The 16,251-nt window shown below is 40.3% G+C and overlaps 4 protein-coding genes across 5 annotated transcripts in view; 2 read left to right on the top strand and 2 right to left on the bottom strand.

Annotated features, from left to right (window-relative positions):
* Positions 1 to 381: 381 nt before the first annotated feature.
* On the bottom strand, positions 382 to 3,048 carry mrpl44 (mitochondrial ribosomal protein L44). The gene is made up of 4 exons (XM_023399687.2): positions 2,831 to 3,048; positions 1,898 to 2,366; positions 1,593 to 1,771; positions 382 to 1,348 (listed from the first exon to the last, which is right to left on the bottom strand). The coding sequence occupies exons 1-4, from the start codon at positions 3,004 to 3,006 to the stop codon at positions 1,171 to 1,173; spliced, it is 1,002 nt and encodes a 333-aa protein (XP_023255455.1). The 5' UTR covers positions 3,007 to 3,048; the 3' UTR covers positions 382 to 1,170.
* Positions 3,049 to 3,117: 69 nt separating this feature from the next.
* On the top strand, positions 3,118 to 5,465 carry dnaaf1 (dynein axonemal assembly factor 1). Its single transcript, XM_023399743.2, has 2 exons — positions 3,118 to 4,223; positions 4,320 to 5,465. The coding sequence occupies exons 1-2, from the start codon at positions 3,257 to 3,259 to the stop codon at positions 5,216 to 5,218; spliced, it is 1,866 nt and encodes a 621-aa protein (XP_023255511.1). The 5' UTR covers positions 3,118 to 3,256; the 3' UTR covers positions 5,219 to 5,465.
* Positions 5,466 to 5,856: 391 nt separating this feature from the next.
* On the bottom strand, positions 5,857 to 10,918 carry mffa (mitochondrial fission factor a). Of its 2 annotated transcripts, XM_023399683.2 has the most exons (8): positions 10,728 to 10,918; positions 9,921 to 10,138; positions 9,334 to 9,503; positions 9,118 to 9,209; positions 8,058 to 8,222; positions 6,850 to 6,906; positions 6,556 to 6,640; positions 5,857 to 6,456 (listed from the first exon to the last, which is right to left on the bottom strand). In XM_023399683.2, exons 2-8 carry the CDS (start codon positions 10,132 to 10,134, stop codon positions 6,325 to 6,327), a joined length of 915 nt encoding a protein of 304 aa, XP_023255451.1. In that variant the 5' UTR covers positions 10,135 to 10,138; positions 10,728 to 10,918; the 3' UTR covers positions 5,857 to 6,324. The 2 variants fall into 2 exon arrangements, with proteins under 2 accessions (XP_023255451.1, XP_023255452.1); XM_023399684.2 differs by lacking the exon at positions 8,058 to 8,222.
* A 770-nt stretch (positions 10,919 to 11,688) lies between these two features.
* The window catches only part of egfem1 (EGF-like and EMI domain containing 1), a 55,181-nt gene continuing 50,618 nt past the window's right edge, over positions 11,689 to 16,251 (top strand). The window contains exons 1-4 of the mRNA XM_023399733.2: positions 11,689 to 11,946; positions 12,963 to 13,097; positions 13,659 to 13,768; positions 13,917 to 14,021. Coding sequence (XP_023255501.1) covers positions 11,864 to 11,946; positions 12,963 to 13,097; positions 13,659 to 13,768; positions 13,917 to 14,021 — 433 coding nt within the window. The 5' untranslated portion in view covers positions 11,689 to 11,863. The remainder of the gene's footprint in view (positions 11,947 to 12,962; positions 13,098 to 13,658; positions 13,769 to 13,916; positions 14,022 to 16,251) is intronic.

Raw genomic sequence — 16,251 nt, 5'->3', positions numbered from 1 at the left:
TCATGTGTAAAATAACCGGATTCTGAGGGTTAGAAGAGGGTGTTAACTATCTTGTCTCTAAAATGAGACCTCCTTGGTTGTACTGACAGTCCACAGACCGCTACAAGTCTTTTTTAAACACACTGTCGCCACTATGCGGATTAGCGTTGTCACTGCAACACTATGGGGGTGGGATGCTGAAGGATTTAATGCAATAAGGAATTTTAATTTGATTAATATTACAAAGCAAAACATGTAATAAATAATAAGGGTGAAAGCATGCATATAAAAAGCCAAAGGATTAGTCTGTAAAAATGTTTTTCTTTTGCCTGAAAGGCTGACTGCTCATCAGCTCACTCTCCGCAGAGTTCCAGCTTAAAGAAAAATCCTTTAGACAAACACTTTGAAATCTACACTTTAATAGTTGCAGGATGGTGAATGCATTTTGTTATGACTTAAGCAGGTGGACAACATGAGCAATTTCTTGGGGCTAAACTAATTCAGTCACTTAATTATGTGCCATGGAGATATTTGAAAGATACTTGACATTGCCAAAATTCAAATGGAAAGTCTCCTTCAAATTCTTAAGCAACAACCTTCAGATAAAATTTAAGTAGAATGAATGTGTAGGTATCTATGGGGAAAAGTCATGATCCAAAGAAATATGCCTTAACAGAGTTAGGATGTACACATACATGTGACTTTTTATTACAGATTACATAGAGAACAACATTTAATAATAGAATACCAAGTAAACCAAATGGCAATTGTATTATTTACAAGAACAATCGCATATCAGGACTATTTTGTGCGATGGACTTTACACTTGATTATGTTATACAGTTTATTCAAAAATGTTTTGATTAGATTACTGCCCAATTCAGGGGAAACTTGGATCTCACACCAGAGTCACACCTTTTATTTGGACATCGAGGCTCTTTTTAGTCTCCTTTTTGCGGGGGAACTGACATTTGAATACCCAACAGAATCAATCCTGACAAGTGCACTGTTGGACTGATGCTTAACAAGGTAGATGGTGACCCAAGCTTCCTTCACTTTCTCCTTACAATCTGTACCAGGTTTCTACTCCTCAAACAAGATGTACTGTATCTGAAATTACCTTTTAAATAGGTTCAAGCTACCTTTGGTTTTTGACTTCACCCCTTGAAATTATTTTGTTCTGTTACTTCATTAATTGCTGCTGACTGACTGAATTAATGGCTGCCGATGCTCCTGCTGCTGTGGAGAGAAGTCAAACGGTCTGCGGTTCTCATTGTAGCCGTAGAGTTTCCGGAGGGCCACACGAGCTGCCTCCTCCTCGGCTGCCACGAGTGTCTCTCCTGGACCCTGAGCCAGTAGCTTCTTATCACTGAATCAACACACAGGTGAGAACAGACAAAAAATAAATAACATAGGCAGATTATACACAGAATACTGTTCGCCATCACAACTTTTATAAATGATCTGCATCTTATTCAAACTGCAAAAGTGTAATTTGTAATGTCAGGTGATTTTTTGGACATGTCAACTGTAGCTTCCACCTTTTATATTAATTTAAAACTCTTAATTTATTACTGTACTTTGAGTAACAGCATCCACAACAGCACACATACCTGTACAAGCCAACAAAGTATAGTGGCAGGACAGTGCTGGCTCCAGCAGACCTGATGAGGCGAGGCTCGGGCAAAGAGATATTCCTCTTAGAAAGCTCTTCCACCAGTAGCCCCATTGGGTTGACCACTATCCACATATCAAACAGGTCCTTTCCTATCAGCTGAGTGACCAGGAAATCCTACAGAGGAAAAAAGTCGAAGGTGAACTCAGGAAGAAAAAGTCATACAATGTTGCTGTGGAGACAACAGAACCAGAACTCAGCCAGACAGTTAGCGTTCATGTTACTGTACTCCAAGCACCTTACCCTTAGGAAGAATCCTGCTCGCTCTGCTCCACTGCTCTCCTGTAGAGACCCAATCACTGCCATGAATGTAGAATGGAGCACATCATCAGGAACAGGGAATTCTGCACTCATGGTTAGGTCTTCAATGCCGAGATTTCTGGCTACATAGGTAACAACTGCTGAACTGTTGAGGTACCCTACGATACTCTCCACTCCCTCGCTGGGCAGGCTCGGAAAGCTGGCCCTGCACCAGTCGGTCAGGAAGCTTTTGGTGAAACCTGCACCATTTGCCTTTAGCTGAATATTATCTTTCAGAACAAGAGCAGTGGTCTCAGAGTCCACGCCCAACCCCTGTCTCCTCTCTTGCTCAGCCTTTAGGTAACAGGGATTGATGAAGGCTGTTTTGAGTAGCTCCAAGGAAAAGTTCTCATGGAGACGGGTGCTGAAAGCCTGAACCTCAGTATGGTAATCCCAGAGAGGTTTTTGAGAGCTGAAAGAAAGTCAAACATTGAGTTAATCAACCGTGAAAATGGTGACTACTTCTGATTGGTGCTGTTAAGGTTTCGCATTGAAAAAAATCCCAGTTTAGTGGCATTTATGCTGATAAAGAGATTCTTACTTACTGTACACTGGAATTAAAACTCTTTATGACAGCAGAAAAGGAAAGCGTATTTGCTGATTACGAGCAAAACTTCATCTTAAACTCCACCAATATATAGCCAAGATTTCTAGCTATGCCCCTGGTTTTACTTTAAGAACTGTGTAAATAGTAACAACCTGCACGCTGGTTAACAAGTCTGCAGTGAAAACCTGAGCGATGCAACTATAATGTTATCTATATCAATCCTTTTCAAACGGCTAATACTAATAAACACACACTGACAAATATAAAATACATTAATGGCCTTGAAATGCTCTCTAGTGAACTCTTGTGCTAGCTAACGTTAGCCTTACCGTGGCTTCGGTGGTGGCGGTCCCTCCAGTTTTAACTTCTTTGCCATGAGGTATGTGTATGCCTTCATCCATCGCTTTTTCTCTCTAACCTGCGATAATGATACATTTCTGCAAACACGTTGGCAATGAATTCCTAATGTTAGCACCCCACGATTTAGTATGTACCCTGACGCCATGTCGATCCAGTGACAGCGGATTGCAACAGCTAAATGTGTTCGGCGCGGAACAAGTAACAATATCCGGCCTAGTCCTAACTTAATGACCAAACGTTACCATGGAAACAAGCATAAACGTTAACTCACGTTAGCTTAAAGAGCAGACTGAAAGACTGAAATTTACCGAATCGGACAGATATTAAACATACCCAGGACTACTAGAGATTTGTTCAATTTCGTCTGCTTCTTATTTCGATATATTTTTTTGGCAATGTCCACTGGCGAATACCAAGAAACAATGGGAGATAAAGAGGCAGCTCAAACGGAAGGGGGAGATGCCAAAAGAACTTCTGTTAAAACTGGAGTCCTTAGTGCCATGATAACGGGTGGAGCTCAAGAAACCAAGGAAAATGACAGAAAACGGCACAATCCACTTCAAGAGGAAACAGAAAAGAAGTCATGGCCTCGAATGACCAAAAAATTCCTGAAAGACCACTGTAAGCAGAACAAACTTTACTCAACACCATGCCTGAATGACACATTGTACCTGCATTTCAAAGGTTTCTCCACCATTGAGAACTTAGAGGACTACACAGGACTGAAGTGTCTCTGGCTGGAAAGCAATGGGCTGCAACGCATAGGGAACCTGGATGCCCAGACTGATCTGCGCTGCTTGTTCCTTCAGCAAAACCTCTTATATAAGCTTGAAAACCTTGAACATCTGAAAAAACTCTGCACCTTGAATGTCTCTAACAACTATATCCACACCATAGAGAACATCTCTTGCCTTCCTGACCTGAGTACTCTGCAGATTGCCCATAACAAGCTGGAAACTGTGGAGGACATAGAGCACCTGAGTCAGTGTCTGGCAGTCAGTGTGCTCGATATATCTCACAACCTGTTAAATGACCCTGAGATCCTCCCTGTACTTGAGGCAATGCCAGAACTGCGAGTGTTAAATCTAATGGGAAATGAGGTAGTGAATAAGATCCCAAACTACAGGAAGACCATGATAGTGCAGCTCAAGCAGCTGACCTTCCTTGATGATCGCCCTGTGTTTCCCAAAGACAGGGCATGTGCAGAGGCATGGGCAGTGGGAGGGCTGGAAGGGGAGCGCAAAGAAAGGGAGCAATGGGAAACACGAGAGAGGAAGAAAATTCAGGACAGCTTGGATAGCATGGCAATGATTCGGAAAAAAGCTCAGGAGAGACGACAACTGCAAGAGCTACAGGAGAAAGGTGAACAAAATTCTCAGCTTTTCCCATGCCAAAACAGACATAGAGTAAATGTGGATTTGCATGACTGAATAGTGTTGTCTGTCTGTTTCTTTTCAGGGGAGACTGAGGTTTCCACAGCTCCATGTGAGGAAAACAACACAGAGATTTTGACTTCACAAGAAGTGAAGATCCAAGCCTTTGTGCAGGACAGCCTGGATGCCCATGAAGAGTTCTTGCAGAGTCAAGCAACACACAAATACAAGACAAAAAGTGAACTTAGAAAGACAGAGCAGAAAAGTGATGGGTTGCAGAGAGAGCAGTTACAGAAAGATGACCAGGACCAATCACAGAAGAAGCAGCTTGTGAGAGAAGAGACAGAAATGGTGAATCCAGAGCAGTCAGCACAAGAGCTAGAAAGTACTGCAGCAATGTTAGAGACTGAGAAAATAGAAAATAACACACAACAACAACAAAACCAGTCAGTTGTAATCCAGCTGATGAGAAATGAAGCAGAGAGAGAGCAGGCAAACATGAGTGAGCAGCGTGAGAAGAAACAGCCTCCGACTGTCAAGGCAGCACCTCCTGAAACAGATGAGGTTGTTCCAACATATGGTCCGGGACCACTGGTTACAGAGCTGGAGGATGTAGAACAGCTGGAAACCATTCACCTTCCACTGCATAGCTTACTCCATATTGATGACCTGCCTGATTTGGAGGATGTGGATACTGAAGACTTCACTCCAATGTTCTCTTCTCAGCAGGTGTTCAAACCAAAAATAGAAGTCATATCAGGAGGCAGTGATGAGGACGAGCCAACTGGGAACCAAAGTGAGACCATCCCCTCTTTAAGTCCAGACAAAAGCTCTTTGTTCACTGAAGTCTCTCACAATTCTTCATCACTGCTGTATCCAGGGGATTGGGATGCCTTTGAGCCACTGGTATTTGAACCAGTGGAAAAGTCAAAGACAAACCAAACCTCCTCTCCACCGCGCTGCCTGATTGAGGAGCTGGATTGATGCTTTTTAGGTTTAAACAGTCTCACAGGACATGGCTTCAATTATATGTTTTAATGCTGACAGGCAGTAGACCAGCCATGTGAGACCGTAAAAAGCCTAATAAGAGCACAGCTTTAATTTAAAAAATATTTCGCTTTGAAAAGATACACAGTATATGGTTATTCATTGCTTTGCATGTTTGTGTTAAACAAGTCAGACATTTTGTTTATGTGGTTGTTAATTGGGAAACTGTATGAAATCAGAATAAATCTTTCTTGATCTGGTCTGTATTCTTTCATGTTTTTGATTAGGGACAACAATAGCTTTATGCCTTTATATTAAGGGAACACAAATGTTAATGACTATATTATATAAAAATAAAAATAAACACTCTTTACACTGACTTTCTGTAAGCTGTCAGAGCATCTACAGGAAGAAGACAACCTACAGTAACAGTAAATTATGAAAAATGCTATTTCTGCATTAAGCAGAAATTATGATTAAAAAAATTCAACCAGTTTAAATAAAAACTGAAATAAGTTAAATTTCAGCTACCACCAGGCTAATGTGAGAGTGGTTGTTCACATAGTTGCAAAATCATAGTAGTGTGTGTATTTTTCACATAAAGCTTCGATAAAAGTACAGGACGACACGTCGTGTGTGGTTTTACTAAACTGTATTACATTTCCCAGTACATGTCACATATTACTCTCCCCGCATTAAATATTCACCATGTTACTTCTCCGCATTACAGCTCCATTTTCCTCTTTTGATAAACTGTGTTGTACAGTAGCTCTGGGTGAGATCTTTCCAAAGCTCTGAGTGACAGGAACAAATATTTACAACAAGTCATGCTTAGCATTTAGCAAGAAGGTCTCTAATAAAAACAGCATGAGAAAGTATGAGAAAACAGAATAAACAGAACAAGAGAGGAGTAAAAAAATAAAACTGTACATGTATTAAATAAACAAAATCAAAAATATCAGCCCTGTGTGCAACAGGCCTTGCACAAGTGTCAAGGTCTTCCTCACACAGGGCCTGAGTGCAGCGAATAGCTAACATTTGACACACAGAATGAGGGACAGTGCGTTCTCCTGTCAAGGTGACGGCAGAAATAAAGGCCGGCTCTAACGTCGCAACCACACCCAAGTGTTGATGAGCCAGAAAGCTACAGTGACCGAGTACATGATCATCTCTCGCTTTGCTCGCTCCTTGTTCTCCTCTTCCAAATGTTGCAGTCTCCGATTTAACTTGATGAGCTACGGATAAACCAGGAAAGCAGGTTTTGTCAGTCACAGGGTTTCCATGATTAGGTCTCGTGCCACAAGATGGAGATAATGTATTTATTAAAAACTAACCTGACGTCGAAGTGTTGTTGCATCAACCACAGTCATATCATCAGGCCCTCCCTCCAGTGTAGCTTCATATGTTGATAATACAAGCCTTGAGAAGAGAACAGCAACTTTGAGAACAAACGGTCACAAACAGTCGCGATGGAGCATATATTTTAGATGGCATGTTAATAATTGCAACAATACATTATTTTTCTACCAGAATTAAATCCTATATCTTGACCCAGCAATGAGAATGTAAGGTAAGAAAAGATGAGGAAAATGAAAAGGGAACAGAATGAAGATTCCAGGTGAGGTTACCTGGATTCATGCAGGGGGTTGGAGCTTGAAGCCGACCCCCCTCGCAGAGATGGTTTGCTGAAGAGGTGGGGGAAAGACAGGATTGGGAGAAGGGAAAATAAGAGAGATAGAGAAACATACATGGTACAGTGTTGCACACATGCAGACACAATACCCTTTCCTAACCTGCATATCCTTCACATATCAACAATTTTTGTGTTGTCCTGAAAACCAGAGTATTTTTTTTTTTTTTTTTACAATGTCGTATCTAACACAGGTGCTGTCAAATAAGTTTTTTCTTTATTGATTCTTCTATAGGTAAAAAAAAAATCTACAGCTTTGGTTTTCAGGAATCTTTCCTCTACCAAATGAGAGGTTAAGAAAATGAAGAAATGTAATTTACAAAACATTTCTTCATGTTCTTAACCTCACATTTGTATGCAGAGTGTATGAATAGCATACACATCTTTGAGTAACATTTAGAAGATTTTTCTTTCTGCTTTCACCTTATGCAGTCCTCAGCAAGGCAAACAGTCAAAAGTTCAGACTGTTGCAAAACTCTGAGGAATGTGTATATGAGTATTTTATGGTTCTTTTTGCTCAGTGATGAACTCGTCCGCTGCACACACTCTCAGTTCATTTTTCCACTATCATTTGTTTACAGCTTCTCCTGACCCATATGTGCTTGAGAAGTTTTGAGTAAACATGTAGCTTCAAGGACAAATGCGTGGTCAGGGCTGGTTGCCTTTATATAGCATCCTTTTTGGTTCAGCATCACTGCATCTTTGTTATTTCTGATGACGATACAACAAACAAATTTCCTCCGGCATTTAAGCTAAATTAAACGTGTCTGACAAGTCCTAGCACAACCTAAACAAGCTGGTGACTAGGCAACACTTCAGTCCTTCAGTAGTGATTTTTAGACTGGAATATGTGTAACTATAATGGCCTGAACCAAAAGATGCAGAAAAAACATTGCTACAACTTTTTTGATAAATACATGCCATATTAATATTGTTACTGAAAGTTAGAAACGGTCAGTTAGAAAATGGTCACATAATGTTTGAGACTACTACACAAATACTCCCAAGCTTCCAACATAATTAAGGGGCAAACAACATTTCAGAAACACTACTGACACCACGCATTGTCTCGTCTGTATGATGTCTAGTAAGCCAAATTTTTTCCTTATTTTTAAGCAAAAAATGACCGGATGATTGGGAGGTCACCTGCGAGGGTTCTCATCCAAGACCTCCAGGACCTGCTGGTAGGCCCGACGTGTAGTGGACTGGATGAAAGATAGAACACCACTAGCGCTGTACAGGTTGTGCTCATCCTCAGTCTCGGTGAGAGTGGGGCAAGGGTGGACAGTGGCTGGGGGGGATGAGGTTGCACTGCTCAGTGCCCACCATTAAGAGCAGCCAATTTGGAGGACAAGTGAAGAGAAAAGAGGAAAGAGGGGAAGGAAGGAGGAGAGGGAGAGAAATAAGGAAAAGAAACTGTCCTCAACTTTACTGACTGTGTAAAAATTGCAACTGAATGAAAGTAAATAAAGTAATTTTGTAATAATAGCTACAGATTTAACTTGCCAACCACTTACAGTGATTTGCGAACATAAAATACACTCAACAAAAACAGAAATGGAAAAGGAGATGTGAACTAAAGGCATCGACAAAGCATCGGAAAGCAATCAGGACATAAAAATACATTTTTGCCCCAGAATTATATAATTGTTAGTTCAGGCAAATACCAAGCCCCAAGCTGATATTTTTTAAATGTTCTATCTCAACAAAGCTACAGAGCACACATAGTAAAAGTAAAGTACACTTGACACCTGAACAGATTTTTATCAAAAACATTACTTTTCCTTTAATGGTTTCTTTGTGTTTTGTTTGGTGTCCCAGTGTTTCTGAGAGGGCAGTGTGGCCTTTAAGTGTGCTTATACACTAAATAGCAACATTTTCATTCTATTGTACTAATCCTGAAGCCATTTAGTACATTTTAAAATCTGAAAATGATCAAATCAAAAGTGACGAGTACATATCAGCTGTTTAAAAATGATTAGTTAATGGATTAGTGGCAGTGACAAAAACAGATGAAGTCTGCATTATCACTGAAAACAGCAAAACAGCTTACAATGCCAGGAACAACAGACAACCAGCTATGTCACACAGACAAAGGAACAGAGCATAGAATGAAAAGAAAGATGCAACATGCTAGTGCACACATGTAGGAGATATGATGAAGCTAGCACCAGGCTAATAACGGTATATCCAAGCCAATACTCACGCTGAATCATTTCTCATCAGCTGACGGGTATGAGAGACAGCTGCAGTCTCACTGGCTGAGCGTTCCCGCCGCACTCGTCCTTGGGGCTGTAACTGTGGGGGGGATTGACAACTGATTTGTTCAGGCTATGGATTACTGTTAGGAAATTATTTAAGTCAATGAGTGGATTTTATATAGTGTCCTTAGTAACATAAAATGTATTGTTTTATCACGTACCACCTCTTCAGTATCTGGGGCCGCCCGCTGCTCCTCCTCTAGGAAGTCCAGGGGCCTCTCATTGAGGGTTAGGACTCTGGGTGGAGTTTTCAGTGATAGGGCTTCTAATGGTGTTGACTGGATTAGGTCCAGGTCTCTGGGTCTGGAGAACTGGGCATCATTACTGTCTCCTGACAGAAAGAGGAGTGTACTGGAGTTTAGAATTAGAAACTGGTACATTCTCTACTTCACTTAATTTAAACAATGTACTGCGATTTGAAAGCTAAAGTTGAATAACCCCCTCTAGCAGTTTAACATGCACAGTGAACCAACATGCCATTGTGCCTTAAGATTTTTTTTTTTTACTTTGCGTCTTAAATAACAGACACAATAGTAATGCTGTTAAATAGGCCTCTAAGAGCAGGGCGGACAAAGTCCTGAGGCATTGATAGAGGGATATCTAGTATCTTTCAATGGCTGTAACAAAGCTACATAACAGCTAGATTACAGTCAGCTGTCAGCATCAATGACATGCAGAGTTTGTTTGTGATAACACTTTTCTTTCAACATCACTTTTTTTTTTTTTAAACTTTTTACAGTATACCAACCTGCAATCACAATTCTCTCAGGAACTTGCATTATGACACTGCGGGGGACCTCCTGAGATCCAACATTAGGGTCCTCGTGGGCTTGAGGGGCCACTTTGAGCATCTCAGGAATGCGCATCCTCTGGCTGATACCCTCAGTGTACTCCAGCTCATACTGGATACGGTTCATCTCCGCCATCTCTGCCGTAGGGGAGGGGAATGCTGCTCCGTTCATTTGGCTGTGTGAAATAATTTGTTTAGCAACACAGAGCTAATTGTTAGCCTCAAAATGGTCACAACATGCAGATAACATGCATTTCTACTGGTGCAATTTATGACCATTATGGCTATAAAACAATCCAACATGAGAGATCTCTGTGTTCTAATAGTTTTATTGTCACTCCTGTTGAACTTGTTGTGCTGCATTTCTAATGGTGCAGCTTATTAAACTGCAGACCACAGAGATCACAAAAATATTGGTGCAGCTGTGGGCAGGAGTTAGAGAGGGAAAACAAATCATATGACAAAATCATATGATAACTTAGTATCTTCTGAGGGGAACAAAGAGAGGCTACACGGACCAGTTAGGTCTTGACTGCAGCAGATAAGAGCTGCTACAGCTGCTGCTCGCATTACAGCCTATGTATCTTCTTTAACATGAATGCTCTACATTTACCAATATTGGCAACAATTTGTAACCAACTGCTGAGTAGCTCTGTGGTTTAATTTAATGCCAGGAGATCTATCAGAATCCAGAAGCTGAGGTTAGTTTTGGTTAACAACACATTAGCGCCATTCCAAGCTAGCGTGTTAGCATCGGTTTCTTACCGTTTTGTTTGTTGCTAAGGATAGCGACCTCCCAAAGATTTATGAATCGAATCCTAAAGGGAATACAAACTTCTAAATACACTCCGAATGGCACGGCTAAGTGAAGGTATGGCAGATAATGTAGCTGCAAAGCATCGCCTTGTGTTGATATGAGAGAGGAGGTACCTCTCTTCTTCCTCTGTCCGTACTCAAATCAGGAAGTACAGAAACTCAGGAGGAAGTTACGTCACTCTCACCAAGCGCCGAAATTAAAAGTCCAAACATGAGATATCCTATGGATGTTTCATCTGGTCCAGGTTTATCTATTTTCAGGTTTTGAACAATCTGATTTAATTTAATTTATCTACAATGTATACACTGTTTTTGTTTTTTTATAATGTATTTTACTGTATTTTTCATGCCACATATTAGACATTCATAATGTCATAATGTATAATGTTTTTGTACTTTGCGGCTGTAACACTTAGATCTACATTTCCCTGAGAATCAAAAAAGCTTACCTTAATCTAATCAAATATTCAATGTAAAATATATATCCTACAAAATGTCATCTATAAATGAGGTATGTTGGATATTTATTGTGTCATATTTTATGCAATAAAACATATATTTAACAAAAATCATGTCGTTAGACAACTGTTCTTAGATCAATAGTGCCCATTGGACTGTATTACATTTAAAGATATCCCTTATATTTGTCTATTCTTTTCTAATTTTCATAGACAAAGTGGACAAAATTCTTCAACACAAAATTAATTTATGAGATAATTATTTATTTATTTTCTAAATCTACTTAACATTTTATCATATCATGTATTTATTCAAGAGGATATATGAAATCAAGGCTGACTGTGTTAATAGGTTAATAGTGCGTGCACAGGTTCGTGTCACCGGGGGTTTTGGGAGCTGGCCCCTCAGTGATTGTGGGTGGTGCGTTTACTCGGAGCCATTCAAAGACAAGTCGTCCCTATGCTTTACCGGTAAACGAGGAATCACGTCTGGATCTCGGGAAACATCTCTTCAAGATAAACATTTGAGTCATGTTGTAAGGCGAACGTCCATAAATAGCAGGCTGCTCTTCATTTGAGGCTGCGGCGATTGAGTACTTCTCTCCGTGTCTGTAACTGGCTGAAATTATGGTCCCAGATATTTTCATTTTGTGTTTGATATTACTCAGCACCATGCACATCGCATCATCGTTGGAGCTGCAACCTGGCATGTAAGTAAGGTGTTGTATTTCAGATCGTTTCCACTGTTTGCACTTATTAGATTTTATTGAGTAGTCAGGTGAATGAGAAAGGGCTACTCTCCTACTTTTACATGCTTTAAAATAATAAGACACCAGCAACGTGCCTTAGCCTACATTCAGAAAAGACAATTATTTATAGCCCAAGTTTGACATGTAATTCAATTTTTGTTTTTGTCTATGGTGCAATTGTTACCTTATAGTTTACTCTGTTCAATGCCCACCAGGAGTCGCTCTTTCAGGTCCCCTATGAGGATGGATGTGTGTTTTATAGCACTGATGTAACGTGCTTCATAATAGCTTCCAATGGAATGAAATTTTCTGTATAGCTTGTTACTCTACTAGAGGTTTCCAAGTGAAAATAGACTTGTGCTGGACAGGATCGAAAAAATCGTTTTCATTACCGGAGAAGCCGAATACTTCCTCTAATTATATTCAGGCTGCTTTGTATTGAAGCCAGATGGTTTGTGGAGGAGGACACCTCTGAACAGTTTACCTGCACTGACAACACAGATGGATGCAGGTTACTTATGACAGAGTGCTGTACATTACAAACCCCCATGCCCTTTAATGAACATGAACACATCATTGCATGCATACACATGAACATACAAACAACTCTGGGGAGCAAAAACTGAATTTCCTGTGGAATTTCATTGGTTGTTTATTGGGTGCTGTAGCACCAAACAGGAAGCTGCATAATTGCCTGACAAACACTGTCTGTGATGAGCTATGTTCATGCAACTGAACATGTGTAGAACATTTGGAAGTTCATGTCTTTTGGAAATACAAACATCAGCCCTGCAGGAGGCTTAGACCACCAGTGCTCCAAGCTCTACCAGTGAACTACCCACCTCAACATATTATAGAACAATGAGAAATAAAGTGCTGTCATGCTAATTGTGTGTGTGTGTGTGTTTTTTTTATTGCTGATTTTTTTAGTCGTATACAGTATTTTCCATTTATTTTTGTGTGTTTTCAATGTACAGGCCAAATGTTTGTGCTGACCAGGAGATGTCCATGCTGGGGGCACGTCAGCCCTGTGTCCAGGCTTTTACCCGCATGGTCAAGGTGTGGAAACAGGGCTGCACCAACCACAGATGGTGTATGGGCTACGAGAGGAGGTAAGAGCAAAAAATACTTTAACGATGCACAAACAGTTTATTGTTGACATCTCATCCATAAGCAATCCTGCAGTGAGTGGTGATGGAGTGTTTTACACATAGGCACAGAGTTATAACTGTTAGTTTTCCTGGTCAAATGCATTTGTCTTTGCCATTTGTAAGTTACCCTGGGGTGATGTGGCTCAATGTCTTTGTGAAAAAGGATGGATCAAGGAAGGAGAGCATCCCTTCTTTTATTTGCCTAAGTTGATTTACTTGCTTGTAAATGAGGAACAATGCAACTCTAAATATGCAAAACTGGAGACGGACTGGTGTTTTTCATTCTGAAACTGATTACTAACACTACTGATGTAACACCAATAGTCCTTTGCAACTGACAGTACAAGGACATCATTTGAGTAACAGTAACATATCTTTACTTTGTATATGCTGAAATCATGTAGATGTGATTCTCTAAATATATGATACACTTTGTTGACACATAAGGTTATATTCATGATATGCATGAACCTATGCCAGAAAATCCAATCATGTGACTATAACAGCATGTCTCCTTCTCAGGACAGCATACTACACAGCGTACAGGCAGATGTACAACATGGATTTGCACACAGTCTACAAGTGCTGCCCAGGTTGGACTCAGAAGGGTGAAGAGATGGGCTGCCTACATAGTGAGTAATAGGATTTTACATATACGTATCTCATAGAGCTGGTTCTGATATTGCTATGGAGCTGTCATATGTATCAATTTAATATTTAGACAATAATGAACATGGATACATCACCAGCATTATGGTATATGCTATGTGGTATCTGCAGGGGTGTGTGGTGCCAATACATGTTTCAATGGAGGCCAATGTGCAGAGACTGGAGACCAGATATGTCAGTGTCCGTTGGGCTTCAAAGGGACGCAATGCCAGTATGGTGAGTTTCCATTCCCATCTGATAAAAACAATACAATAAATAAATATTTACAAACCTGCATATTCCATTTGTCACACACATCTCTCAGGCATTCATGTACAATATGCAGCAATAAGGACAGCTGAGCACAGCTTTGTTAGTCAGTGAACTGACTTACATCCTCAGAGGACAACATGTTGTTAAAGCTTTAATAGGCCCAGCTCAGACCTTATGCTTTCACTTTGCAAGCGCAGAATGAGCCTGTAGTGTTGCTGTGATTGGATGAGGCTACTCTGTGGGGGTCTCTGGGTAGTTAAAGGTAGAAGAAGTGCTCTCTGGGAGAAATGGCTTGCTTTGAAGGCTATAGCCTAAAGTGCTGTGGCTAACCCAGCTGAGCCTCCACTCTGTAAAAACTATATGTTAATAAGTGCATCTGCAGTTCTGGTTTTATATGGTTAAGGAAGTAAAAGCCTAGAACAGATGCCTGTCACATATGACAATATTTCACTCCAGGAATAGAAGGTCAACATTTTAATACATACATACGTCTATACATTGGATTACTTAAATTAGGTTTTTATCGTGACAAGTAACTTAAGTAAGCATTTTGGGAACATGGAAATATGTTTATTGGCTTTCTGGTGAAGAGTTAGTTAGCTTAGTTTAGCATAGCATAGTGACAGGAAACAGGGAAACAGCTAGTCTGTCTCTGTTGAACAGAAACACTTCTTAAACTCACAAATTAATACAGTATATGTAATTTCTTTAACCTGCGTAAAAACTGGGGAAAAAATGACAGTTTGCCATTTTACAAGTTGTTATGTGCTGGACGGTTTCATGGCTGGAAGCAGTAACTTCCTGGAGTCTCCGCTGGTTGCCTGGCAGCTGCTCAGAGGATTAAGCAAATAAGATATAACTTGTAAATTAGAGAGATTTAGAGATGCTGGTAGTCAAATTCAGAACAGCCTTATCTGGGATCTGTCAACATTAAATGGTAAACACTTACACTTACTCTTGTCTCTGAGCATGGTCTGTTCTTTCTACTGTCCAAACCCCTGCGGTCTACGTCAACATGCAAACAGGAGGATGGTTGTTAGTGTTTTGGAAGAGTCCCGCAGAGACAAAATGGTGAACAGAGGATATTTGGTTCCTACCCCCCACTTGCTTGCAAACACACAAACACACACACTGCAGAGGCTTTCCCGTTTGGTTCCTTGACTTTCCCATAAGGAATGACCTGCCTGCCACAGGTTTTTAACAGTCCTGCCTCTTGCTAAGACATTTCACAGGAACGTGTCGTTGTTTGTTTGAGGTAGCTCTCCCGTCCGTTTGTTTTGACACGGGCTCTTTGGTTTTCACACATCGGAGTGACAGAATTGAGAAAAGATAGGAGATATTACATCTAATCAGAATTCCTCTAGGTTTTACTTTCGCTCTTTCACATCCTGTGCCTCGATCCTCCTCCTTGAGAACTCACATCTCGCTTTTCTCTTGTTGTGAAGCGTTTTTCCGTCTCCATCTCTCGAGACAGATTTATCCTCACTCTTGCCAGAATCATTATACAAGGAAAAAGTCAGCCAAGCTCCTGTGTTCAAGTCAGTTTCCTTGACCGCACTGTATTTGCCACTGGTAAAAGAAGAAATAAATGGGAGAAATAAATCATCATAATCCGGAATATGTTGTAATTAATAGGACAAATCATAATTAACTTTTTTCATATTTCTTCAATTAAAAATTATTCTAATTGCAATTCTCAGTCTATTTACATTTTGTAAAAGTCTTAAGTGAGGTTTGACTACAATAAGAGATAATACTGTCTAAGTGTCAGTGTTTTATAAAGGCAACATCTGCTTTTGCTATGCTTAAGCCCGAGTGAAGTAATGCCTGAATTGTACGATATTAACAGAAAGACTGTGAAGCGTATCACAGTATCATGTGCTAATGGTGTGAAATCATACATTCCCTGTCCGTCCTACAGTTCAAGCGTGTTCCTTAACTGCTGAAAACTTACAGGAATACACAGAGCTCAGAAAATTTGGAAAGCACCCATTAAATGGTGAGAGCATAGATGTGAAAGTCATTCCTAGTAGTTTGGTCCAGGGCTTTCTGTGATTTTAGGCCACTGGCATTATCTTAAATGAGAGAATATAAGAACTTGTAGCAGCTCATAAGTTAGGCAGTATTTAATTTAGAATGCTATGGATAAGACTGTTAAGCCAAGTAATTAGCAAGATGTACAGTAAATATGATA

The sequence above is a fragment of the Seriola lalandi genome, unplaced genomic scaffold (assembly GCF_002814215.2).
Source record: "Seriola lalandi dorsalis isolate HSWRI2012SDOR001 ecotype SW California unplaced genomic scaffold, Sedor1 jcf7180002052117, whole genome shotgun sequence".
In the NCBI taxonomy this organism is placed as follows: Eukaryota; Metazoa; Chordata; class Actinopteri; order Carangiformes; family Carangidae; genus Seriola; species Seriola lalandi.
Note: the sequence above shows the minus strand (reverse complement) of the source record. Positions and strands in the feature narration are given on the sequence as shown.